The sequence below is a fragment of the Lagopus muta genome, chromosome 4 (assembly GCF_023343835.1).
Source record: "Lagopus muta isolate bLagMut1 chromosome 4, bLagMut1 primary, whole genome shotgun sequence".
Classification (NCBI taxonomy): domain Eukaryota; kingdom Metazoa; phylum Chordata; class Aves; order Galliformes; family Phasianidae; genus Lagopus; species Lagopus muta.
Window position 1 is genome coordinate 30,888,260 of NC_064436.1, and position 27,125 is coordinate 30,915,384.

Sequence of the window (27,125 nt, forward strand, 5' to 3'; positions counted from 1 at the left end):
TGAGTGGGAGTCTGTTAGAGGGCTGATACCTGGGGAGGTAGCTGTAGCTGTTAACTCCAACTCTGCAAACAAGCTTCCCGAGACAAAGGGATGCTTTAAAAAAAAAAAAAAAAAAAAGAAAAAGAGGAGGGTCTATAAAGAAATACAGGCAAGAAACACAGCCCTGATGTGCATTCTTCTACCCCAGGGTAGGGAGCGTTGCAAGTGACAGCCCACTAGCCCCAGGGTTCAGCACTGTGGCTTTGGTCTGTTCTCTCCAGTCCCTCCTTCTCTCTCTTCCTCCCTCCTCCCTGCATCTGTCAGGCACTGGTGAGGTCCATTCCATTTCTGCTACACTCAGGGCTGCAGCCTTCCTCCTCCCTGCACTGAACCAGTGGTTGCTGCGGAGAACTCTTAACTGTAAGTGGGGATAGCCTATGCAAGCAAGAGGGGAGGCTGGCTTTAAGTTGGGCTGGGCTATTCACTGTTCTGCTATAGCTGGGAGCTGAGGTGAAACTGCAAGTGCTTTGTTGGCAACAGGTCTTTGTGTCTGTGCATGTACGTGTGAAGGAAATGCTAATCCTGCGCTCTGAGTTGGGTACATAACAGTGCCTGCATAGGGCTCCTGGGCGTGTCAAGTATTTGCCTGCTGGTAAGCAAGTCCCTGTGTGCTGCTTCGGTTGGTCCAAGGGAGTATAATGCAGCCCTACTGACTAGTTTGTACTGGTCACTTTTGGGATACTGGTGCAATAATGTGACAGTACATGCATATCTGGTATAAACGGCTTTGTAGTTCAAAAGCAATGTGAGCAACATTACCATCAGCAGGGATCACTGGACAGGGGGGAGCATCTGCACAGCTACTGCTAGAAATGCCCTTCTCAATGTGACAGCCACTTCATCTTTATACAAAGCTCAAGGTCCTTACAGAGAAAAGACTGTTCCCACTAAGGGTGCACTCGTGAAACAGTCATCTAAGAGTCCTTTGTGTACCTTGATCTGTCCATTTTTTTTTTCCCCTGGCTGACTGTAAGTGGCTATCAATGTTAAAGAGCTGACAAAATGTTTCACAGGGCAATTGTCAGATGCCTCTAACAGTTGCTCTGAGTCCAGCAAATCTATATGTCAGAAATTAGAGGTTCACATTTTTGGCTGTGAACAAAGTTGCTGCATGCCTGGTACAATATTTTTGAGCAAGTCTTCCAGTTCTTACATTTGCAATAGTCCACGCTGTACTGCTGTTAATGCTGGCAGTGTAATTACATCAACAGAAAATCAAGTGTGCATAGGTGTACAGAAAATGGTCTTTATGGGGGAAAAATATTATTGTTTAATTCCCCCTTCTCAAGGGCATAGTTACTTGATGGTTTGGTTCCTACACTTCCCAAAACCAAAGATTAAAATGCTGAGGTTTTCATTAAAATGCTCCAGTCAATCGAGTTGGAAGCTAACAGCAAAATAAGTACCTTCTAGTGGATAAATCCAGGTTATTGCAACAGTATTATGATATGACTAGCACAGGTTATGGTGGTTAAAGTATATCATCAGCCTGCCAGAGAAAGACAGTTTAATGATCCATCAAATCTAACACTATTCAACATGAGTTGCTTTGAATACAGAAATGAATGTAATCAGGAACAATTTGTCATGCTTCATTTTCAGCTATCTATCACTTGTTGAACAGAATTAAGTTGTGGAGAGGACTTTGTCCAGTATGTGAGCTCAAGTTAAGTCTGACAGAGTCCTTGAAGTACAGTTACAAAACAAACACTTTTAGAGCTCAAAGGCACCTGCATGATTAACTTGGCTAAGATTTATACATCGGTGGTTTCTGACAGCTATTTTAATTGAAGTCTGAGTTGTAACTTGCTGAAACAACGCTAATAAGTGATAAGACTTAATTAGGAAAGCAGCAGTGACAAAGCAGGACACCTTACCTTGCCACTAAAACTGCTGGTGTTTTCTTGTCACTAGTGCTATATGCCATCTCATCTTTATGGACACAGTGCACCTGCAGAACAACACAAAAGGGACACTGAGTACGAGTGATAGCTTATATCAGGACAAAAAAGCAACTCAATGGTTTGAGCCTCTGAGATTACTGAGGGGCAGGGAAGTTAAGATATGAATACATAAAATCTTTATTTCTGATAATAAGCCCTAGGTAGTTATCCCTGATGTAAAACACAAAAGGTTCATCTATTTTGTAAGTCATACACTGGGTGTGTAGCTGGCTGAGTTTGAACTAGCATATAGCAATAGAGGATGGGGAGAGGATACAGGCTTGAGCTACTAAACTTAAGGAGTTTGTTGCATAGAACAGTAAGTCACCCTAAAAGAGCAGCATTCACTCAAGCCTTGACTGAAAACAAGCAGGGTTAGCAGCTGTTGCTCTGACTTGCTTCTACTCAGGCTTGAGTGGGCTTGGGTGATGAGGGGGGAAATAAAGAAGAGTAGCTCACACTAACACCTATATTTCTGTGAAATGACAGCAAGTACCTGGAAAGATAGAGTCTCTCTCATAACTCTGGACCTGTTACTGTGATTCTTGTCAGAAATGGATGCTTATTAGGTAGCTCCCTCTGCTTTTCCTATATTCTTCTCACCTTAATTTGTAAACAAACTACCTGTGTTCTGTTGTATGTAGATGAATTAGAATACATGAATATTACAATTAGATGGGTCTTTCATCATATATTCCAGAACTTCTGTCGTCCAAACTAAGGTTTACGAAGTATTACCCTTTAAACACTAAGTGTCTTTATGACTGGATGCAAGACAGTACTTCAGAAAGCTGTCACAAACATCATTACATGAATAAACTTTCCTCCAATACATAACCTAATAAGATGCACGGGCAACTAGAGCAAGCTGTATATTTGGTAACAGGGAAGCATAATCCTTGCTGGCATATTAAGCTCCACATTACCAGAAATAAAATGGACACTTCATGATTTCATAATCGGGATCCTTGTCTTTCAACTGCAACATCAGCATTCTGATATGAGCTAGGAAACTAAGAGTTGGATGGGCTTCAGGGGTAGGCATGAGAAGCTAGAGCAGATTAATGCTCTCTCCTAATCAAGAACTTTTAGACCAGCTTTCAACTAGTGACTGCAATTCTGTGATTCTGTGACTGTTTATCCCACTACATATGCTAAGATTAATGTTTAAAACTCCACCTGGAGAGATGGCTGCAGTAATCTGCTCCCACTTGCATTTGGGGTTACTACTCTGCTGGCATGCCTTGTCATCCTTAAATTCACACACTAGTACCTGTGACAGAAGCTTCTGTAGTTACTTTAAGGTATGATTGTATCTTAACCACAAAACAACATAAATTGGAACAATTTCTTAGTAATACTGTCAAAACAGAAGTAATGCTTCAGCTCTATCTATGCTTTTGATCCAAGGCATATTCACTCATTCCTTACAAATTGTTCTGCTGTAGGACCTCAATTACTTCCACTATTCCAGCTGTCTAGGCTGACTGTATTTACTGAGGTCCCTGGTAATTTCCCTTCATGGCTGGAAAGCCACTACTTGAAGATTTTTATCTCAGGAGGACTTAAAATTTAAATAGTTTAATTCTATTCAAAGCTTCTCAACTAATGCACTTGAGGAAGTGTTTACCCTTTTTTGAGTTCAATTAATGTATTAATAAAGAACAGAAATACAAGCAAGATACGAGGGAATACCAGAGGGCATTTGATGCTCAGTGTCTGGCTCACAGGAACAGCAGCTCTTTCTGATCAGTCAACTTGAACTAAGGAGAAGAGAGCAATCTGAAAGGCTTGATAGGCTGCTTTCGAAATACTGCTAAGCTTGCTACATTTGGTAGTAACACATGCACTAGTATCAGGAAGAACGCTACGTCTGCTGTATTAGTCTTTCTGCAACACTTTCTGGTAATAGCCCTGAAAGAGTCACTGAATTTAATAACAACCTCATTACTTCTCTACTGAATGCATGCCTGAACAGAGCTAAGATGCAATAAGTACACTTTGCTTTCTGCACAGTCATGGCTCATATATTGTTCACCCTGTAGCAAGCTCAACACTCCTCCTGACAGCGTTAGATTGGTAGCAGTAGGGCAGTCGATGGTGGGAAACCCCTCTGAAGGGGTAATCTCCCAAAGTGACAGATGTCTTGAAAAGTGTACCAAGCACCAGGTCAAGTGAGTGCCTTCATTTTGCCTCAATAAAAATGGATAGCTTTCAATTGGATGTTGTGCATCTTCCAAACAGATTCTCTCCTGTAGGTGCTGTGTTTTCTGACTCAGTTACTATTAATTTACAGCATGGGAAAAGGCTCTCTTGCCACAAGCAAGCTAAGTTCTGTACTGAATGGGTTCTATAACTTCCCTGCAGTTTATTTAATGAGTGCTTATCTGATAATTTATCTCCTCCTATGCTGCTGACATTAGTGGTAGTAACATCCTGGTTTCTCATTCTGCTGCTGACAGGCAGGAATAAGGGTAAAAAGACTCTTTGACTTCAGCTGCAAAAACGCCACAAGGAAATTCAAGACTGAGGCTTGGGATGCAAGTGATCTTGAAAGAGTTGTTGAGAAAAATGATAAAAGCCATCTGCAAGTATAACAGAACTAATGTATCTTATGACTTGGTTTCTTAGTAAAGTGGCTAGACTTCTGTAGTAGAATTTTAATCTTATTTCAGGGAACAACTGGCTGAGGTTTTAGTTAAAACAAAGTAGCCTGTGACACATCAGTACAGAAACCACACTCAGAAGCTTGAAGGCTAAGTGTTAACAATAAAACCTTTTATAATAATGAAAAACAATAGTTAAGAGCCACCTAAATACAACACATACACAGAAAACATTTTTTTCTAAGTGCCTTTGCTGTAAAGGAATCCTCATTTACTGTGTTAAGTACCCTTTCAGCTAACTATTGAAACCCTATCACTACCTGTTTATTGAGTTCTCTTTCCTTGTCTCCTCTGTGGCATGTCACACATCTTCATGACAGATGAAGGCAGATTTCCACCCTGTGCTCAATCTACAGCCAAGCAGGAAACTTCAAATACGGAAACTTTCTCAGCAAACTGACAGAAGTCACAAATACGACTAAAAACATCAACGTGCTGACACACTGACATTGGCAAATGGCAGAAAATAGCTACAGCAAAGCCTTGCTACAGTAAATTTTCAGCATTAAGGTTCTTCACTCGGTGTGGGAATAAGGCCTATTTAAGCTGTGATATTATCTGAATGTCAAAAATAAGAAACAGTCAAAATTTCATATATTCTAGACAAATAAGAAATATGCTGTGAAAGCCTCATGCTATAGCATCTTTTGAATAATATTTGCATTTTGGCTTTTTGGCGAAGAGTGTCTTCGTACTGATGAGGATGAGTAATGCACAATTAAAGTCTTGTTTTGTCTTTTATAGCACTCCTACTGATAGCACTGCTCTTTATAAATAAGACAGGAAAAGGGGAAGATCTTTAGAAACAAGAAAAATAAAACCCACAAAACTAAAAAAGCCTTTGGCAAAATATTGCATTTTTCTCTGCTCAGATTTCTCAGATGACTGTTAGGGAAAGACAAATGTCCAAAGCATAAAGCCCATTCATTAGTCTTGCATGAGCATGTCTCCCTGCTATTATCCATTTATAGATGTTTGATTTGCTTCTCAGTGTATATTTTGTGTTTGCAGAAGTGTACAGCAATGAAAGTCAGTTGTTTTTAATTATAAACTCAATACTCTTAAATGTCTCTTCTATTACAGCTTCCTCTTAGCTGAAAGCCTGCTCTTTACCTGTGACGCATTCAGTGTTTACTGTGATAGGACACTAAGTGCTTCATGAAGTATTCCATGAAATTATGATGTATTACAAGATAAATCAAACATTTGCTTCCAGAGTACTCTATTCATATTCCTAAATATCTTTTGAGTTTGCACTCCGCAATTCAAGTTTTCTACAGACCAAGCATCTCTCATTATAGAGGAAGATAAAATTAAACTCAAGATTAGGTTTATTAGGTGTGTTTTAACACTTCCAAAGATTTTAACAGTATTCTGTAATGAAATCATTTCTTTATAGAAACACTGTATTGCTTGTGATGTTTAACATGACAAGCCTCAATGCTCTGTTTTATCAGGAATGGCTTCTGCTCTTCTGCCTATTGCATACTTCTGAAGCCCATTTGGCTGTTGCTGAAGTCTTCTTCCACTGAAAGTGGAAGTGAGTCCTTCTTACAATGTACTGCAGACACATGTCCATTTTAGCCAACTTTTTGAAATGTATGGTAGTAAAATAAATATTTCTGAAACTTAGAATAAGATGGAGGCACACTACAATATACTTTTAAATATATTTTTTCTTTTAACGAAATGATCCTGTAACTTGCACTGTTCCTCTGAAAGCTGTTCTTTAGAGCTTTCTGATTTCTCCTGCAGCTTTCTTTTAGACTTCTTTGATTTGGTTCAAATCTGTATGCAACATACCAAATGAGCTGTAAGTAATTAACATTGGAGGTATTTTGTGCATTTTGTCAGCTATCGTTCTACTTATGTGCTTGTTTTGCTGTGCTATGCTGCTCTTCACTTTCAGCCGGAAACTTGGTTTAAGTTACAGATCCTCATCCACAATGCTGCCACAGACTTCTCCTCCCCTGCTTCTCCAAACATTGCTATGCAGCTGCTCTGATTGAACAGCTTTTGATTTTAGGCTGCTTTCCACAGGCAATGTTAACTTGCAGACAAAGCACCCAGTATGCAATTGGTCCGTGTTCCCTGGTATTACTTCCGTAAGTGTCCTCCTCTTACTCCATAAACATTACAGCTTAGGGTTTTGTTTGTTTTGCTGTATTTTGCTATCACAAGTTTATAACTTCCAAGCAGAACAGAGGTGCTACCAAGGTCTACAGGAAGTCTCTGCAGTTAACCCGTTACCGAGTGTGCAGCTAAGGACAAGATGACTCTTTTAGCACTTACTGCAGTACATTTTCTTTTTCCCCCCAGCAACACCTCAGTTCTTCATGTCTCTGACAGTTCATTGTCTTTGTTTTTGCTTCTAAGCCATCAGTCAAATTCACAGTAAGATTTTATGCACGCAACGATATGGATAAAAGTCAGAGTGCACGGAGATGAAGTAGTAACGCCTGGCTCCTGAGAATACCAGAATTCTTCCATGTAGCCAACATAAAAGTAACTGCACTCACTTCATAATTACTTTGATCTGTTGCCATTATGAGGGAAATTAATTTTCCATATCCAATGGCACAAGATTGTCCTGTGAGACTTAATGCTGCTTATTTGTGTAGGGATGCTGTCACAGATGTTTCACTAACGCATCAATCTACTGTGTTTAAAAACAACATGCAGGCAATTTTTCATAGTGCAGCCATGCCCTTATAAAATTACTAAGTGGAAGCAAATTACTCTTATTTATCATCCCATGATATTTAGGCATTATATTACTTTCCCCTTTCTTTGATGAATTATGTTTTAGTCTTGTGTCTCTCTACTATTTATCAGTCTGTTTTACCTATAAAACACAAGGGACTACATTTTGTTTCTTCTTCCAGCCAATCCCATCCCCCTTGAACATAAAACATAGAAAACTTGTGTACTTTGCCATTTCCTGTAAGCTACAGTATTTGTACAGCAAGCTCACCACATTTGGTACAAAATGGTACGAGTGCAAGTGTGATCAGATGCTGTAAGACAGAGACAGCTCCCATTTGCAATTTCTTGCTTGTTGGTTACAAATGTTAATAATTAAGGTTCTTTACTAAAAAGATTGAAAGTGGTTGGTTCACAATATACCATCAGAAAAAGAGGCCGAATCCAAGATAAGCCTAGTGAATAATTAGTAGGTAAAGGGAAGCACAATAAAATTATGCTTTTAGCATGATAAAGGATAATTTCAGTTGTTTTAATGAATAGAATTCTAATTTATTAGAATACAGCCACTACATAAGAGTGACCCACAAGGGTTTGTAAACCCTGGGACCAAAGTTTCATACCATCAAGAACTTCTTAAAACATCCAGCAAAGCCTGTGCGGCTATGAACTATTGTGTATGTATAAAGGTGTTATGTAGCAATGAAATCTGAACCATAAGTATTCCTTCTGTGCTCTTGCTCAGAAGAACAAAGCTTACCTACCAAAGAGCTTCTCCCCCAACACAGAGAACTCCAAAAAGCACAATACTGAAGGGAACCCACCTGTCTTATCTGCAGGGTTTCATTGCGACAGCATGGATCATGAACAACAGAGTGCAAAGTAAATGCAATCTTCCCTAGTCTGGAACGCCTGTCTTAAAAGCTCCACCTCCAGGAAACAAGGGAAGGAAAATTAGTGTTCATTTACAGTAAAAAACACTTGTGGCTCTCCTATTTGCACACAAATGCTAGAGAATATGAACTTGGAACGAACCTCAGAGGAAGCAACAGCAACAACCAAAAGAGACAAGTGTGTACTTATTTTTGTTAGATGAGAAAGGTCAGAGGGCCTTACTTCTCCCAGAAGCTTGCTTGGGACTGGATGCACTATCAATCTCAGCCAAAATTTTCAAAGTAGGTGTGAGACCTACCAGGCAAATTAGTCATGTGCTTACTCAGCACACACCAGAATTCCTATTTTCTTGCACAGTTGCATTCACTACCTAAAATGCAGCAATTTGCCTAGGAAAACTTCATCTGTTGCTTTGTTTGCTCCAAACATATGAGCAAACATCCAGCAATATGAGATTACTGGCTCCATCTGCTCCACTCCTCACTATTGCACCTCTACTTGATTTCAGCACTAGCTATTAGGAAAAAAAAAAAAAAAAAAAAAAGGCTGAACTCGCAAACACTTCTATTTCTAACTTGATTAACCCCATCAATTAGCAGCCTTATAAATGACTTAGAGCTACAGGCCAACTGCTTGGATTTTACATTCATCACCCAGAATAACTATGTTAAGTGGAAAGGTCATGATACTGCCCTTTCTTTGTGGGGAAGATCTTACAACAAGCAGTGATTCTCATCTACAGGGTTATCTCCCTGAGCAGGGAAAGCTTAGCATCCTGCTCTTTAGTACCCTGAGAAGCTGGCCAGGGAAGAGGAGGCAAGTGAGCAATCATTTCTTGACAGAGGCCAAAAGGGAGCAGAAGAGATGCTAAGATTAGATGGGATTTTAGTGATGAAACATTTCCTGGGATCTACAAAGCACAGCTCGAGAGCTGTGATTAAAGGAATGGCATCAGCTACTATTGACAAATGTCTATTTTTGACTACTGCTCTCACTGTTCATCATGTTTGTATGCAGTTTCATCAGTACCCGTATTGTTCAGGGAATAATAAAGCTACTATTAAAACACCTACAATAGCTGAATCTGATCTGCATAATTAAAACATTTGGCACATAAAACATTTGAATGAAAGCAATTCAATAGTTTTGAAAATATTTTGAATGAAATAAACTAGTACAGTTTTTCAGCACAAAGGCAAACAAAAGGAATGCACAACCATTACAGGTAGTTAGTACATTGCCTTGTTAAAATACATAAAGAATATGTAAAAATACAAACGCATTGCAAACGCTGTATAGCTGCTGACAGCCAACACAGCAGAAAACACAAGACATCTATGTAATATTCACCACTATACTTGTTCCAAACCTGGGGCATACCAGAATATATATATTTTCTCTGAACTACTCGGAAGTGAAACACTTGCAAAACTTTTGACATTACTGAATTTCATTAGCAAACAAAATATAGAAGAACTGCAGTGCTTTCCTGAGAACTAGACATGAGTAAATGTAACAGGGAAAAAATAGGCAGAAACGAAAGCTCTAATTAGCAAGTCTTTCAAGGAAGGAATTTAGTAGAAAAGCTAGAAAATACATCCAGCTATCCTGTACTTTAACACATTTTAAATACAGAGGTCATCCATGTTTCCTGACTTTTTTCTTGATCTGTGTAGATTGCACATAGGAAAGTAAAATCAATTAAGGTCTAATGTCAGTTGTACACAAAAATTTTTTCAGTTAAATGTGACTGGATTTGGATACATTCAGGTGAAGATTCATGTCTTCTGAATGCTTTATTTTCACCACTGTTTTTAATGTCTCAGTAACATCACTTTTGCCTAAGAGTTAGTTTACTCAAGCTGTTGAGTAAATAGATTTCTCAAGAATTCTGATTTCCACTCTCCCACCCTCCCCCTTCCCCCTTCCAATAAATGTTTTCTTTGCTTGACACATCACAATAGGTTTGTTTACATTCTGTCTACATTTCCTCTTATTTGGGAAGGGAAGAACATTTACAAAGACTGGAGAAGGAAGAAAATTTTCAGCAGTCTTACTGGTCACTTCTGTATACCTATATTGTAGAATCAAATACTAACTAATAATATTTGTTGCTTTTCCACTTTGAAGGGGAGGGGGAGGAGGAGGGCAGAATATGGACCACTAGAATAAGCCATAGAGGGATGAGAATACACAAGCTCAAATGTTTGGTTATGCAGTATGCTTTGAGCACACTAGCCACATTTCTTCAAATAATTTAAACTGCATTATAATGACCTTTTAAAAATATCTTTTAAGGCACGTTACAACATGAGTAAGGAAACGGACTCAAATTCTTCATTTGAATGGCCTCGTCTGCTGAGTTATAACGGGACATACAAGTACCTCTACTTAGAAGGCAATGTCTCTTACGTGGACTTCTACCATCATCAGCCTTCAGTGGCAGCTGTCTTCATTGTCTCTTACCTCCTCATCTTCCTGCTCTGTATGGTTGGCAACGGAGTAGTCTGCTATATTGTTCTGAGGAGCAAGCATATGCGAACAGTCACAAATCTTTTCATCTTGAACCTGGCTGTCAGCGATTTACTGGTGGGAATCTTCTGCATGCCCACCACCCTACTAGACAACATCATTGCAGGTATGCTGGTTCACACTGCACAGCAAAAAGAGCTCGAAGGGGATTCACCTGTATTTCTGAGTGCTGACCTCCTTGGGAAACCTGAGAGTTGGTTGTATGTGACAGTGATCCACATATACTATTCTTAATCTCTGTCACTGGCATACAGAATCCAAACTCCACTGAGAAAGATGAGGGCAAATTCAGAGCCCTTATCTTGCATATAGGGCAGAAAGGGTTCAGGTTCACTTTGCAACACATATGGAGACAGCGCACAAAAGTCACCTAATAAAGCACTGGGTCAATGGCCCTGTTTACACACTGCTGTTTCTGAGAGAGTTCAGTTGGCATTTCAAGTCAGTGGAAGTCACAGATGAGGAAAACAAGCCTCTAACAACCCTCTTAGTAGGGCTGTCCCTGCTGACTTCCACATCCTGCATCTTTAACAAGGGATCACCCAGTACTGTGTTACATGCCCAGGAAGACTACGTGGGTACTCACAGCAACATGCAGAGAGCAATCCTGTAGCGGTCAATACCCTTTTCTTGTCTGCTGGTCTCTCTTCAATGTTATGTGAAACCACAAATGCTTGCTCTGCTGCTTCTCAAAACATCAGAAACTCACCTAGGCAACTGGCAGTGCACTTATTTACATAACCTATGCCTTTCTGACCCCCCTACAGTGGCTTGCCAGAGCAAAAGAAAGTATTTGTTCTGGGACAGAAATTTTCTCTTATGCATATGACCACAGTGCTGCAATGAGACGGTAAAAATCTCAATTACCTGTTTCCTTCCAGGATGGCCATTTGGGAGCATGGTTTGCAAGATGAGTGGGATGGTCCAAGGAATCTCTGTCTCTGCTTCCATCTTCACTCTGGTTGCAATTGCTGTAGACAGGTAAGATGATGTGGAGATGAACTGTCACTTTCATCTCCCTTATGCCACCTGACAACGAGGCAGATTAATTCACGTAATACCACAACATATTAGACAGATGCAGTTTTAATGGGGCAGCCTTATGAACACAGTCATCTCAGAAGTGCATCCACAGTAATTGCCCTTCTGCCAGTATCTCTTAAAAATCACACAGCTGTGCTGTGCCTGACTGTGTAGGGTTGGTTAGTGCCCTAGTTAAGCTAGATAGCAGAAGCAGTGGTGCCTGCCATAGTTAACTGAAGCACCAGCAGGTTGATACAGACACATGATCAAGAGATCATCTTACACCAATTTTCTTCTAGATTGTTTTCCTCAACACAGTTCTTAAATGGAGCAATTACACACAACTCCACTGGTTATGCAGGATAAGACAATTTCATCTGTACTTTTTAAAAAAAAATACACAATTTTAACAACATACAATTTTAACAATACATAATTTTATCCTGCGTATATGTTTATGTTTACCTCTCTAAGCATTCTCTAAATGGCTTCTCCACATACATTCCTGGATGCCTTTGCTGCAGGTTTCGATGCATCGTTTATCCATTTAAGCAGAAGTTGACCACCTCAACCGCTATCATCATTATAACAGTCATCTGGATTCTGGCCATTGCAATCATGTGTCCTTCAGCAGTCATGCTGCAGGTACAAGAAGAGAAGCATATAAGAGTAATCCTTGGCTATGGCAATGAAACCCGCCCTGTATATTGGTGCCGGGAGAACTGGCCTAACCCAGGAATGAGAAGGATCTATACAACAGTCCTGTTTGCTAATATCTACCTTGCTCCCTTGTCACTCATTGTTATTATGTATGCTAGGATAGGCATTGCTCTCTTCAATACAGCAGTGCCTACAGTGGGAAAGCACAGCCAGGAGCAGCGACACACTGTGTCCAAGAAGAAACAAAAAGTCATCAAAATGCTCATTATTGTGGCTTTGCTTTTCACCCTGTCCTGGCTTCCATTGTGGACTCTGATGATGCTCTCAGACTATGCCAACCTGTCAAATATCCAGCTGCAGATCATCAACATTTATATCTACCCTTTTGCCCACTGGCTGGCATTTTTCAACAGCAGTGTCAACCCCATTATCTATGGTTTCTTTAATGAAAACTTTCGCAGAGGCTTTCAGGCAGCCTTCAAATTTCAGCTCTGCTCTAAGGACATCATTCATAGGGAGGTCTACTCCCAGCGAGGCCAAAGCAATGCCATTTTGCCAGTTGCCAACTACCAAACACCCCAGGATCAAGCTTGTCAAGATGTCAAGGCAGAGAGAAAGACAATTAGGAAAGGAAATTGGATGAATAACCAGCAGGATTTGAAGATGGAGGATCTTGAAGAGCCTTAGAACAACAGTATGAAATAAAGCATGTTATGTACTCTCTAGAAGATGTCCAACAATTTCTTTACTGGGTTGTGGAATTCAAGCTCTGTAAGGTATTTCTATTTCTAAGAAAAGAAATAATGTCAAGACATTTCTGTTTAGGAAGTGATATGTAACTTGCAAAACATTTAAGTATTTGACACAAGGAAGAAGCAACGTTAATCCTTCTCTATCACCAGTTTAAACCAGGGACAAACTCTCCAGAGTGAGTGATGACCCACTGCTCTTGCACTGGACTAGAGCAAAGTCCTGATTACAATGGGATTATCTCCCCTTTATCGTGAATTAAAAGAAAAAGAGTACTACAGTTATATACCCCAATTTCTTAGAATGGCTGAAATAGGGCTGTGTGTACAATATTTGTGGTAACAATTCAGCATGTAAGGCTGGCTGTTACTAACACTTACAATCTTCTTGCAATATCAGGCAACAAAACTAACACAGCTGTCTGCAGTGGCCATCTGGACTACCATGCCAGGTACAGAAGGGAACCACAAAACTCACCAGGGCCCTCTGTGCACACGTGCTCTCCTGGAGGGCTTTGACTGCCAGGACTCAGGGCAGCTCTGAGGCATCCCTTCCCACTGGTTATTCCAGAGAGAGGCTCCCAGACAGCACTATGGGAATGCCATAGCACATGCTATGAGCTGCTTTTACAGTGACGCTCCTGAGATGGGCCTCTACTGCCTCACAGTCCTTCCCTGGGACTGGTCATAGGCCCCATCGACCAGGCACTAAGCCTGCTCTGCAGGTCAACTTCCTTGCCTGAGTCCAGGCCTGACTCATCACCATAAACTTGTCTGATGGTCTGAATCCTCAGCTAAACCTGGCTTCACATCCATCCCTGGTGAGGAGCTTGCCCTGCAACACGCCTCATCTTCATGGGGAGCAGACAGCTCTTGCAGCATTCTAAGGGAATCATCTGGTTTGGATATTTTTGTTTTCTGTTGCATTGAGAGATAAATGCATCTATAAACCAATACATCTGCAAGTGAGATTTATATAAAGTCCTCTACTAAAAGCCTGACTAATCCAGTAAACTCATTTCATGATTAACATACTGCATTTCTCTGTTCAGCAGTGGGTTCTTGGTACTACGCTTTTGGGTGCTTCAAGTGAAGCATAAACTTGTCCCTGGAACTTAGTCCGTTACTCTCTTAAATGCTGGAAATACAGTCTGAATATCTGAACTTCACTCACCAGTTTGTAGATCTTCATGTACTTGTACTTCTGCCTGGTAATCTCGAATGCCAATCACTTCCTATCAAATGGCAAAAGCAAGCACTGTTAGTCACATTCCCGTTATTCCCTTTTCTGGTTGTTCCCCTCTTGTTAATTCTGTGATATCAATTGTTCTTGGAGTTAAAAAAAAATAAATAAATAAAGTGAGAATTTGTGAAATAAAGGATGAAAGAATGGCTTCTGGAACAATTTGGGTATGGCTTTTTTGTTTCTTGGCTTTTTTGGTGTCTAGATCACCTAAGATGACTTAAACTTAAAGAGATTAAAGCAAGAGATAACACCTTTAGGACCTGTCAGCACTTATAAAGAGCAACTGTGGAAGCATCTCAGACTGGTTCTCAAGTTTAATCAGGCACACAATTTAGCACAAAGAACAGCCTTCACAGATCTGCTACAAGATTAAAACATCACCATGCCTTGTCCTGCGAGAGTCTCTGGGAATTAGTTACCAGTTAGGGTCATTCCTTGGTGATTAGGAGGCATCCTTGCTCATCAAATTGCAGTCTTCCTGCAGGTAAACTGGAGTACCTTTCAGATTTACAGAGGCAAGGAAACCTAAGAACTTTTCAAGCTGTATTGCCCCAAACTTTGTACCTTTCTGAGCTACCAGAAAAAAAGGAAAACATTCACTGAATAACAGGGTGGGGAAAATTGCAGTAACAACTGATTTTGCAGGCTTGTGGGTTGTTTTTTTTATTATTATTAATAAGCATGGTACCTAGACTTGGATTTTTAAAGGTCTGATCAAATAAGAATCACTGATCCAGCTGTACACTATTGAAAACTCCATCATAAAAAGTTTTTGGATTCTTAGGTATTCCACAGCTCCTGCATCTCTTCCATCCCTTGAAGTGAGAGACGTTAGATGCTTTTCTCCCTCCACAACAATAGACAGGATGTTAAGTGTCTTTCATAGATGGGAAGTTTCAATCAAAGATCTTAGCTTTTAAGATCTGTGAAAATCTTGCGGTTTTTGTGGGGCAGAGATATATATATAATAAGAGATATATATAATAAGAGGCAGAAAGCTAAGATAAATGCACAGATACCACATTACTTTCCAGTGTGCAGCCCAGGTGGGTGAAAGCAGGAACAGTGTGGTAAAGCTCAGTTTGCCAAAAATGAGAGAAGTCAGTGCTTTTGAACCTGATGGATTACAGCTCTCCCATTGGTAGTGACTCACTTCTGTTGGGATATTAGCTGCAAAATGAAGACAGAGTGAAGAATGAACAGCAAGAAATAATGCAGAAGATAACACAGGTAACCAAGCACCAAGAGACTAGTATTAATAAGCACAGAGGAAGGAATCGCTTCTGGGAGAAGCATTTTTGGAGAGTGAAGACATTCAGCAAATATTAATATTTACAGAAGGCAAAACAAACAGCTTAAAATATGAAAGAGGCATAAAAGGTGAAGCTGAGAGCATCAGGAAAACTGAAGTAGTGACATATGTAATAGGGCCTCCCATTGCAGCCTCTGTCATAAATGCAGTGAAATTGCTGTTTAAATACACAAAAAGTGGAAAAGTCAGGAAAGACTTCAAAAAGCATATAGGCAAGTGGGGAGATGAAGGTAGCTAGACAAGTGGATTTTTCATTGCTCTATGCAAGTGAAAGAAAATAGATCCTGCTTAAATCTTTTTAGTTTCCCATTCAAGTATGAAAGCATAAGCAGTGTTGATGAATCTCAAGATCTCAGGATTCAAATCAGTCCATCTGTAGCATTCCTTTTCTTCCCCACATATCTTTAAGAATTATTTACTTTGCTGTTGTTACAGCTCCCCAGCATTCACATGCAAAACTGAAAGATTAACTGCTAGCTCTGATTAGTGAAAACTAAGTAAGACCAAGCCATACTTGCTAGTTCAAGCCTAATTGATTCTTCATTACCCACTAACTCAGAAAAATAACACTTTCTAATTTTAGAGATCAGAGGGCACAGTTTGTTGTTATACAACAAATCACATCTGAAGTACTCAACTCCATCAAGAACACTGAGGACGCCCTGTCACATGCGAACTTCACCAAAAAAATAGTTCAAGTCAAATTATTTTCACCTCTTAAGTAGGCTGTTCTACAATTGCCAGATGGAGCAGGTAGCTCACTAAAGGAGAAGCAAGCATCTTGCGACTCCTCCCTGTGGCTTATTCCCAAATTGTTGCTCTACAACTGTGCTCTTCCAGATTTTCAGATGGGGACTGCCACAGTCAAGACCCTTAAAAAAAAAAAACTTAAAAGGTCTGCCTTCTCCAAGAACTGAGGAAAGCCTTCAGAAAAGTACTTTTGCTCTTATCTAGTGGACAGTGCTTACAGGTATTCAGAACCCAGCATCTGCTAGCAAACATTTCTGGCTATTAGATTATTAAGAAATCATATCTTCAGCCACATACACTAGGAGATGCCACATAGAAATAATTCTCTAGTCTTCCCTTTAGTATCACACAGGGATATGTTTTTTTTTCCCCCCACAGAGGAAATAATGAATATCTCATCTCCCTGGGCACACATTTCCAAAGCTTTCAACACCCTGGCTCCTCAGCTCAAAGGTTCAGACTGCATTTTTTTATTTTCTTCAGTTTTTACCTGTAAATGTTTCATGCTGTATTAGAAACGCTCTTCCATTCTATACTCTACTGCCTGTCTTCATGGAAGGCCTAATAAACAAAATGCCACAAAGCTGGTACTGAAGGCTTTCTTTAGCTTAGGAAGTACAGTTGTACTCAGATTGATGGCAGAATCCTGCTGATAGGGTGACTAGTGCCTTTCACCCAGGGGACTGCCAAAGCATCAGACATCAGCAGACACTACAAGTAGCAATCCACATACTCTTTGCCACTTGTTTTATGTATGCCTGCTTATCTGTTTGCTAAGCAGCACCATCACTTAAAGAAAAAACACGTAGAGATGTGGAGGGAAGATTACAGAGCATAAGGAACTAACAGGACATTTACAGAAGGATAAATTTCCAGTCCTTCACGAAGCTTTTTCTTGACAGTGGAAAATACTCACCAAACACTTGCTTAGGAAGCACCATTTGCTCTAGAAACAGAAGCACAGATTGCAGCAAGCACACAGCTGACACGGAGGGAAAGAAAGTAAAACTACAACAATGAAGGTCCTACATCATGCAGCAGGCATTTTCCAACAGTACTGAAATGCTTTCTTCTCTCTCCATATTATTTTTTTGCCACTTATTGCAAAAATGTCCCCCAAACCAAGTCTAAGGCTGAAATATTACAAACACATACCCTATACTTCAGGATATTGCTGTCTGCAGTGACTTCCAGGCCTCAGAAATTACTGTGACTACCAGAATGACTACCAGAACGACTACCCATACTCCTATCACTGCAGACCTCTGGGTCTGAGCTGCCTCTTTAAACTGAAGTCAGCTGCCTAGAATTGTTCTTCTCCCTCTCCATATTCTCATGAGCAGCTTTCTTATGAGAACTTATATTCACTTGGTATCCTCTTTTATATAAACCCTCATCATAAAACTGATATTCAACATTTGTCTGTACTCTAAGTGTGGATTAAATCCTGCCCTTTCAAGCTTATCAAAACCTCTGTCATGTTAATCTCACTATCATTGTTCCACCATTTCTTTATGATTTGAGGTTAAACTGAGTAAGTCAATTCCTCTTCACCTTACTAATTGCTCACAAAAAGTAAACTCTTCCAGAAATCCTGGGTTTGATTGTTCCTCACAGTTAATAACAGCTGCAGTTTAGGACTGAACATCCTAGAAGATGCCTCTGAACCCTGTCTCCCTGATGAAGAAACCTATTTTGTTCTACTTGGGTCAGCATTCAGTCAAAAAAAACACAGCTTGACAGGTATGCTCCAGAGAGGGAGGAGTTGTCTGTTTATTCTGACAATAAAAAACTTCAGGAACAACCTGGAGAGAGACTCATTCTGTACACAGATGTTAGACAGTAGGTCATAAGCAAGTTCTGGACACCACACTATGTCTGCCTTCTACTAAATGGAGAGAGAAAAAAAATTAAACCTAAGATGAAAAATGGATGAAACTTATTACTGAAAAAAATCTCACGTCAGCATACTAGCCTAGACCCTGAGATGCACTTGGATTCTCCTTACTGAAGCTGTTAAAGCACAGAAACAGTTCCCCAGTGCAAACTAGATGTCACTGAAGTTTTAGTTCTGAGGCGCTGAAGCTGAATTTACAGTGGGAACAGCTCCATGAGAACAGACGCTCTCTTCTTCCCAACCTGAATGGGACCTGTAACAAGAGAAGTAGCAGAGGCTGCTACATTGTAACATCATGGACCTTCAGTATATCAAGCAAGCACGCTTGGGAGTATTAAAAAAAAAAAAATTACTTGTGGAAAAACCCACAACTGAAGTGGTAGTTTGATCAGGACAGAGCAGCTGACAGCAAACTCACGTGAGTTCAAATATCACATCACCCTGATTCAGCATCTTAAGGATTGAGGAGTGATGTGGCATATGTCTAAAACTCCTAGTTTTTCTTCACACTTGTCCCAGAGCCAGAGTTAATTCTGGATGTATGCTTAAGAGCTCAAAATCCAAACAGCAGAAAAAAAGAACAAAATGTTTATTTTTAAGAAGAAATGAACTGAGGATTTCTCAATATTTCTCCTTCCTCCTGCACACTCAAGACTGACAATGCCAATGCACTGCTTTGGGCTTCATATCTCTGGCACCTTCTTTGCTATTTCTGTTGCCCCCTGTTCCAATCTTTTGGGTGCAAGGGCTGTTCCTCAGTATGCAATCTGCATGATACGTAATAAAAAGAGGTCCTCTCTTTCATGATTTATGTCATAGTTGTACTGTTAATATTACTGGCTGACTCATCTTGTCATCTTCAGAAAGACATTGAATATTTCATTTTCTGCCTCATTTAAATGAAACAGAGCCTGTCAACAGGCATTTGTAATGAAATGATTCAAAAATCACTTAGCAAACCACCTGTAAATATTAACAAGAAATCAACAGTGCTCCACTTAGGTGTTTATTGCTCTCTCATTTTGCTTAGAATACAAAGCAAACATAATTTGTGCAATAAAGACATGATTATAAAAAAAAAAAATCAGCTGCCTTAAATAAGGATGCTAATTTGCAGAATTACACTGACAAGAAAAGTAAACATTGTTGCTGAATGGTAAAAAAAAAAATCTAGATTATTAAAATGAAACCATCCAATGTCAGCAGACTCTCAAAAAAAAAAAAAAAAGAGTCTTCAACATGGAGAGGGTTGCCACCCATTGGATCTGGCCATCTCAGGCCTCACAAAACCCAGCCTTGAACTCCTCCAGGGATGGAGTGTCCACAGATTCTCTGATCAGCCTATGCCACAGCCTTACCACCCTCTGAAATATTTCCTACTAACATCTAACCTAGGTTTCCCATCTTTCAGTTTTGAAGCGATTCCCTCTTCTCCCATCACTGTAAGACCACAAAAGAAGTCAGACCCTCACCTGCTTGTAAGCTCCCTTCAAGTACTAAAAGGCCACAACAAGGTTGCCCCAGCATCCTCTCCTGTCCAAGCTAAGCAAGACCAATCCCTTTAATTTATCTTCATAGGAAAGGTGGTCCTGCTCTGACAGTTTTCACAGCAGTCCTCTGGACCTATTCCAACAGCTCTACATCCTTCTGCTGGAGGCCCCAGGCCTGGATGTAGTACTCCAATTGAAGCCACACAAGCAGAGTAGAGGGGAACAGCCACCTTCCTTGCTCTCCTGCCACCCCCTTTGTTCATACAGCCCAGGATATATTTGGCCTTCTGAACTGGAAGCACATACTGCTGGCTCATGTTCAGCTTTTCATCCACCAAGACCCTCAAGTTCTTCTCCGCAGTGCTGCTGTCAAGCACTTCTCCAACTTGATACACATACACAGGATCCAAACCAAGAGCAAGGCTTCATTGAACCTCATTAGCTTTTTGTGAGCCTACTTTTCTAGTCTGTGTGGGCCTCAATGCATGGCATCCCTTCCTTCCATTGCGTCTACACACAACTAAATGTCAACACACAACTAAGTTTGGTCTTCCTAACTGAAATGTACAAGCGCTGCTTTCAGTGACCATTAAACAATACAAGCTTCATTAAAAGCTCTTAACTTCTAAAAAGAAACATATCCCATGGAAGTCTGGCTTCATAAGTTGCCCTCACTGATTTTTAAAACCCTTTATAAAAAACACTTTAAGAAGTTTTCAAAGTCCACAACGTGTGCAATTGCCACACAATTCCTGCAGAGAAGGCAAAGAGCTACATCAGTTAAGCTACCAAAACAATATTCAAGTCAAAGATGCAGTGAGAAAATACTAAACAAAAGATAAAACTGCTATTTGCAGTACAGACTTGTTTGAATTCAACATCATGGAAAATCTTGTGCCTTAAGTTTTTCCCTTACAATCAATATGTTATATTTACAAGTTATAAAGACCTAGATGTTCTCTTTTTTGGGGTGATGGAGTAGCTGGACAGAGAATGTAACCTATTATAAACTAAATAGGAAGTAGTTACTCATTATAGTCAGTTACCAGCCTCATAACATGCGCAAATTCACATCAAAATGTCTTGCCAGAAAAGGATCTCACTTGTGCATATGCAAACAGCATTGCATCAATGCAAAATGGATCTTCTCATTTGAGCTCTGACTGCAAGTAAAACCCATTAACCAACATTAGTCATATTTGCAGCCACTTCATTTCAGTAGCCAACAAGCAAAGGCTCAGCAGGACAAACTGTCAGCTATGTCCTATTACTATATGAGTAGGTCTAAGACCAAACACTAATGAGCTGTTTGTTGAGACCTGCTCTGACTCATTTTGCTTGCTGTTTCAAGATCTGACTTTTTTCATTGGAACAAATAGGAATCTAGCAGCAGTAAGTCAAAGACATTCAAAAAGAATGAACAAAAAAGCAGCAAGCCTTACATCTGTGATACGGGGTTACTAATAAACACATAGTACATTATACAATACCATGCAAATAATCCATATTTCACTTAAAGCACTTTTTGCCAAATGCAGATATGACAAAATAGCTATGAGCTTTATATGCTGAAGTCCAGGCAGACTAGAAATGCTACAATTTTTATTATACATATTTCAAAAATGAAACAGGAAGGTGATGGATAATAGTCCTCTAAATACTGAACTCACTATCCAAAAATACAAATCCATTTTAAGGGAAGAAAGTCAGACTGGCGAAAAATAATTGGCTTGTTATAACATGTACTAAACAAATAGAAGAAAAACAAAGGCAACTAATGTAAACCACAAGGTAGGAGTTGAGGAAATTCAGGCAAGAGGTCAGACAACACAAGGAAATACCTCTAAATTCAAAAGGAATGGAGGTAGCAGATAAGCTAGAATCCTAGTCCCATACTAGATAGGAACAGAAGATCTGTCAGGAGAAAGGAAAATTTTCAATACACATCTCTACACTCTAATTGAGAATGAAAATTATTTACAGTCTTCAAACTAAAGGTACTACTAATTGATAGTTGCCAAAGCTTTACCTTCTAAAGCAACAGATCTTTATATTAATGAGTCTTAGAAAAGGTGAAACTTTCTGAATTGAGAATGGCATTGCTTGATTATACATCACAAAAGTAGAGCAGGAGCCACACTGCAGCTTGAAGAGGAGAGTGTACCTGAAAAGGCTCTGTTAAGGAATAGCAATGCTGTGGATAGCTGGAGTTGTGAAGGCAGTAACTACTAAGGGACTGAGAGAGCAACAGGCTCCATCACAGTCTCTGAACTCATTATAGGAGATTGTTCTCTAAATTAGCTCAGCTATGTCACCATGGCACACTCCTACCCAGCAAATCTACTCCTTAAATGAAGCCTAGTCCTGCCAATTTTGTTCAGGCCTTACTTTGGTCCTGATTCTATTTTAAATCTCTTTTATTTTCTCTTGCTTTTCAAGTCATTTTTATGTCACTTATTACTTTACAGCTCTAATGATTCTTGGAAGTCTGAGCACTGTTTGCACCACCAAAGAAAGGAGACTGGTCTACACAGTAAGAGACACCTTAATATACCATCAGCTGGCACTGACCTGACAGCTACCCAGGCACCAGAGTGGTCAAGAACAGGACTGGAATAGTAATGAATTCATTTCTTTGCAATTCTTTGTCTTTTTCAGCAGCGAGGAGGTGGCAAAGTTGGCTCTGCACACAAACCTCCTTGAGTCATCTGTCCCGTGCACATTTCTGTCACACTGCAAGAAGAAACAGCTGTATGTGGCATGGAAACTGCTCACAAGATGCTGGAGCTATTAGCCCCTGATCTCAATAACCCTCTAGCTGTTAGTTAAGCTGGTTTTAAACCTTGACATTGAAGTACCTTACACATCACCTGTATACAATAAGATACCTGTGACAAAAATAATAAACTTGTGCACAGTACTGCATACAGACAATCTTCCCTTGAAAACAATCTAGTACTAGCTATTACAGAAAGCAGTCAGAACTTCTCTTTTTTCTTTTCCCAACTAGCTGTCAGAGAAAAAGATACCATCAGAAATAGAGCAGCCCACTTGCTGTACTCTGCCATCAACTAATTTTCTCAGCTGCAACCCACCCCACATGCAAAATGATACAACATCCTAAGGCAGTTTTAAGAACTCCAAATGAGCAGAAAAACCAACCACAGCGAAAACAAAAGGCACTTCCAGAGAGCAAAAGGGAAATTTCATTATATAAATGAAGTAAAAATGGAGAGTTTTCCCAAGTATTTTCATGCAAAGTACTTGCCTTTGATTTTTATTATGGTGATAATGATTAGTGGACACAGGCCATAATGACTTTCAGTGACAGAATTTAGCTCTGATTAACAAACATTTCCAGCCAATATGATGCCTAGAATTCTTACAAGGAGCTGACAAAAGGCCTACCTGCCCAGCCAGTGCCTCAGACTGGGAACAGTGTCACTGGGGAATGTTACCAAGTACCAGATTTGCCTCCAGCTCCCCAGCATCACACAATCTTAGAAGTTTGCCCTGCTTCACTTGAGCTGCTCCAGCGAGCCTGCCTCTCTACAGTTGGCAGGCCATGTCCAGCCCAGCTCAAATTAAGGGACCTAAAATACAAATTAAGTTACAGAATGTCTACTTCCACAGTAAGACAATGCACCAAAGGATTTCTGTGGCCATAAAAATTTCTTAGTATATGCAATTACTGTCTTTAACAAAATAAGAAGTGCGGGAAGCTTTGGATAAGATGTTTTATCTTGAACTAAATCAAGATTTTAATGTGTTTACCAGATTACAAAAATTCAGAGGCTCTTACTAAGTGGAAAATATCCTCCAATCAGCTTGGTCCATGACTGCATTATCAATCTCATGATCTTAAAAATATTTGCAGTGACAACCAAGTTTCCCTTCTTTTCCCATTTGACAAAAAAATTAAAATACCAGCTAGCACACAAAAACAGCTATTTATACTTTCAAAATACTCCAAACATCAGAAAACTGTGAAAAGCCCTGAAGCACAACTCTGATATTCAGTGACTGATCTCTAAGTCAGAAAATTTCCCTCAGTGAATTAATACCTCTTCCTCTAATCATATTTGACTCATTTTCTTGTAGCTTATGCAGATACTGCAATATTTAGGGTGCACAAACAGGCTGATTTGTCAGCACCGACTCCAGAAACACAATTAAGGTCTCCTTTTCAAACTGCTTGTTATCATCTGGTTTTCTCAATGGGAAATGAAGAAACAGCTAATGGCAGCTTGGAGATTAAGTCAGTGTGATTGAAAGAACAAATATTCATGTACTCATCTTTGTGATCTGTTGGGCTGAATTTAGAAATTTGAGTTCTTATTACAAACAGATGAGAACTTAAAATAGAAAACAAAGGCTGAAGTGGTGCATGAAAGCACCAGAATTTTAAAATTGATTTTTTTTTTCCTCCCTCAGTGATTATCAATTCAGACTTCTAGGCTAACAAGGCTAAACTTTCAATGATTTTCAGTCCTGTCCAGAAAAATAACGCACCACACAGATGGTGCATTCTAAATTTATGTTTTTAGAAAACATTTGGAGACAGTATAGAATAAATAAACACCAGCTCATATTTCAGGCTGTAAATAGCTGCAAGAAATAAACAACTATCCAAAGATAACACAGCCTTCAGTGACAGTGGCTCAGTTAATCTCTGAATGAGAAAGTATCAAGAAGCTTGAACAGAGTACACAGAGCGTTTAAGTCTCCTGTGTTCTTAAATGTCATGCTGACCCTTATCCTCAAAGAAGAGCATCCCAAGCCAATGGAGCTGAATGAGGTACTCTTCTGCTACTTTTCCTTCTAACTACAGCCAGACTTGCAAACAGAAAATCTCATTTGAGTAAATGGGTACCATTAGACAGATGTCATGATATTCCTTGTGAAATAAAATGCTATTCTTTTAACCAAGTTTTGCTAGCACAACACTAGGTAAAGCCCAAAGTACAAATGAAGGCATGGTGTAGAATTGCAGCATGATCAGTTCCATTTTAGTAACAAATCAGCTTAATTGTTCACAACTAGAGAAGTTTTAATCTAGGCGTAACACAGTGTTGCCTTCACTTTTTAAGAAGTACGTTGAGAAACAGACTAACTGGCTGTGAACAAAGTACACCCACTTCATCCATGATAATTTTACTTGACAATTAACCCATCAGCTTCTTAAATTCAGACTCCAGCACTGGGAAAAGGGAACTTTCTGCCACCTTGATCCACCTCAGAGGTTAAAAAACAGTTCTGGAAGTAGGCTGGGTATTTCAGATTCATAAGGCAGTGAAAAACTAAGCAAAGTATGTGTTTTTATTTACAAGTCTTAAGATAATGTCTCTCTTTAAAAGGGCTCCCACATTTACTATAGCAGACTTTCAAGCACGAGCATCTTTACAAAACAGTAAAGCTTCAACAGTTACCTACACTTTTAAACTGGACAAATGGGGAGTTTAAACAGTGATGGTTGCTTGTTCTGCTGCATACTTGCAGCAAAAAAAGAAAAGCTTCATTTTGTGAAGTGATCATGGCAGACTTCAAGCACTGCCCCTGTTCTGAACTACTGCTGAAATACAAAATACTTTAACTGTTCTGTCTCCAATTTTTCAGAGTGCTGGAAGATCACCCATGGTAGGCCAGGCTAGTCAGACCTCATTGTGTCAGTGAGCGTAACCAGACACGGCACACTAACATGTTCAAAGATGCCTTGGGAATAGTGTTGTATTCTCATCTGCAATTGCAGAATTGCAAAGAATTAGACACGACCTATGCATTTTCTCCTGGTACAAGCACAAAGGAAGGAATGTATGACACTGGACTTGACTGGATACTCACAGCTTACCAGTTGGCTGTAAAGTATCCCATTTTCTTCCGCAGAAACCACATGCCTGTGACTTTACTGCCCACATCGCACTGTGCTACTGACACCCGGTAAACAGTGATCTTATGAAATGAAGTGGAAAAGACAGAAGTACTTTTCACAAAAGAAAATGAAAGTACTGGAACTTTTATATTTTAGCATGCTTTATCAATATCTAGTTTATCATCAGTCTGCTGTCCTCCTTTTTAAAACACTTGGAGACCAGCTAATTCCTGCCTTAAATCTACACAAACCAGAGAAGTCATGTCAGATATGAAATAGATTCCATACAGACTTCTGAAGAGTAGAACACCTTGCTGCTAAGGTTATCTGGAAGCCTAAAACTGAGTCCATCCACTTGTGACAGCAGCAATCTAAAAAGAGATAATTGCAGAGCAGGCCAGTTCCCTTTTGGAGGCAGCAAGCTTTCTCCTTCGTTAACAGTTTAGAAATACACAATTAACAACAGTTGTATATTTGACTGAATCCACAACATAAGTAAAAATATGTTTGTCCCGTAAGGACAAAAACGGATTTGGCAAAAGGAGCTTTGCTTTGTAGCTTTTTTTTTTGGAAGGTTCACATCATCACTGAAGGCTGGTTTAAAGAAATCCTTCAGCTTTATGTCAAAAAACCACAAAATACAATGCACTTTGCTACTATCCAGACATAACAGCAGATGCTAAGCTTCTAAGCAACAGTTAAGGCCTCCCACACGGAGCTTTAGGAAAGGCTTTTAATCATGTCGCAGATGCATCTTTCTGTAGCAAATCAGGATAAATTTCTGATAAGAACTGAAATTCCTATGTTTCTACTGTTACAAGACAAAGTTCCTAACAGATAGGATTACATGACTCAGCACATGAGAATTCCTCTTATTTTTTTAAAGCAAGCAACACAGGAAATAAAAGATACTGCCTTGCCAGGCTTAAGACCGGGAGAAAAACATGCTGTCTTCCCCTTCTGTTCTCACGCACTGGTATATTTACAGATAGAAAGGCTGAATATGGTTTCCAATTGATCTTCAAAATACTTTTAGAGTCTTGCCAGTGGTTGCACGACCCTGCGTTGCCAAACAATACGGACCAAAGAATAAAGACAAGGGCATAGAAAGACACGAACGGGCAAACCATAATGCTCTTCTCAGGTAAGAGGAGATGCCATCAACTCTAAAACTAGCTCTCAAGGCACCTTGCACCAGGGCACTCCTCTTCAAAGTGAGCCTTAGGAAACCAGCTGTACAGGCAGGAAATGGTGCTGTACCCACTGCAGTAGTGGGAGGCAGAGTGTCACACTATCAGGACATGAGTGGGGGAACACCACAATTTCTGGTGATACTGCCACTGCTCATATTA

The 27,125-nt window shown here is 39.8% G+C and overlaps 1 protein-coding gene and 1 long non-coding RNA gene across 3 annotated transcripts in view; one reads left to right on the forward strand and one right to left on the reverse strand.

Annotated features, from left to right (window-relative positions):
- The window catches only part of LOC125692354 (uncharacterized), a 56,444-nt gene that overhangs the window by 4,879 nt on the left and 24,440 nt on the right, over window positions 1–27,125 (reverse strand). For both annotated transcript variants that reach the window (XR_007376598.1, XR_007376599.1), the window contains exons 2-7: window positions 14,384–14,444; window positions 12,266–12,439; window positions 11,645–11,806; window positions 10,631–10,765; window positions 8,176–8,281; window positions 1,917–1,990 (exon numbers count right to left, since the gene is read on the reverse strand). This is a non-coding gene — a long non-coding RNA (uncharacterized LOC125692354). The remainder of the gene's footprint in view (window positions 1–1,916; window positions 1,991–8,175; window positions 8,282–10,630; window positions 10,766–11,644; window positions 11,807–12,265; window positions 12,440–14,383; window positions 14,445–27,125) is intronic.
- NPFFR2 (neuropeptide FF receptor 2) lies at window positions 343–13,603 on the forward strand. The gene is made up of 4 exons (XM_048942726.1): window positions 343–399; window positions 10,544–10,883; window positions 11,659–11,758; window positions 12,325–13,603. The coding sequence occupies exons 2-4, from the start codon at window positions 10,556–10,558 to the stop codon at window positions 13,145–13,147; spliced, it is 1,251 nt and encodes a 416-aa protein (XP_048798683.1). The 5' UTR covers window positions 343–399; window positions 10,544–10,555; the 3' UTR covers window positions 13,148–13,603.

Bases quoted from the DNA above. Each gene is read 5' to 3' on its own strand.
- NPFFR2 (XM_048942726.1), top strand. From the start codon at position 10,556: ATGAGTAAGGAAACGGACTCAAATTCTTCATTTGAATGGCCTCGTCTG. The intron at 10,884-11,658 runs GTATGCTGGTTC...GTTTCCTTCCAG, and splicing joins ACTAGACAACATCATTGCAG to GATGGCCATTTGGGAGCATG. The intron at 11,759-12,324 runs GTAAGATGATGT...CCTTTGCTGCAG, and splicing joins GTTGCAATTGCTGTAGACAG to GTTTCGATGCATCGTTTATC.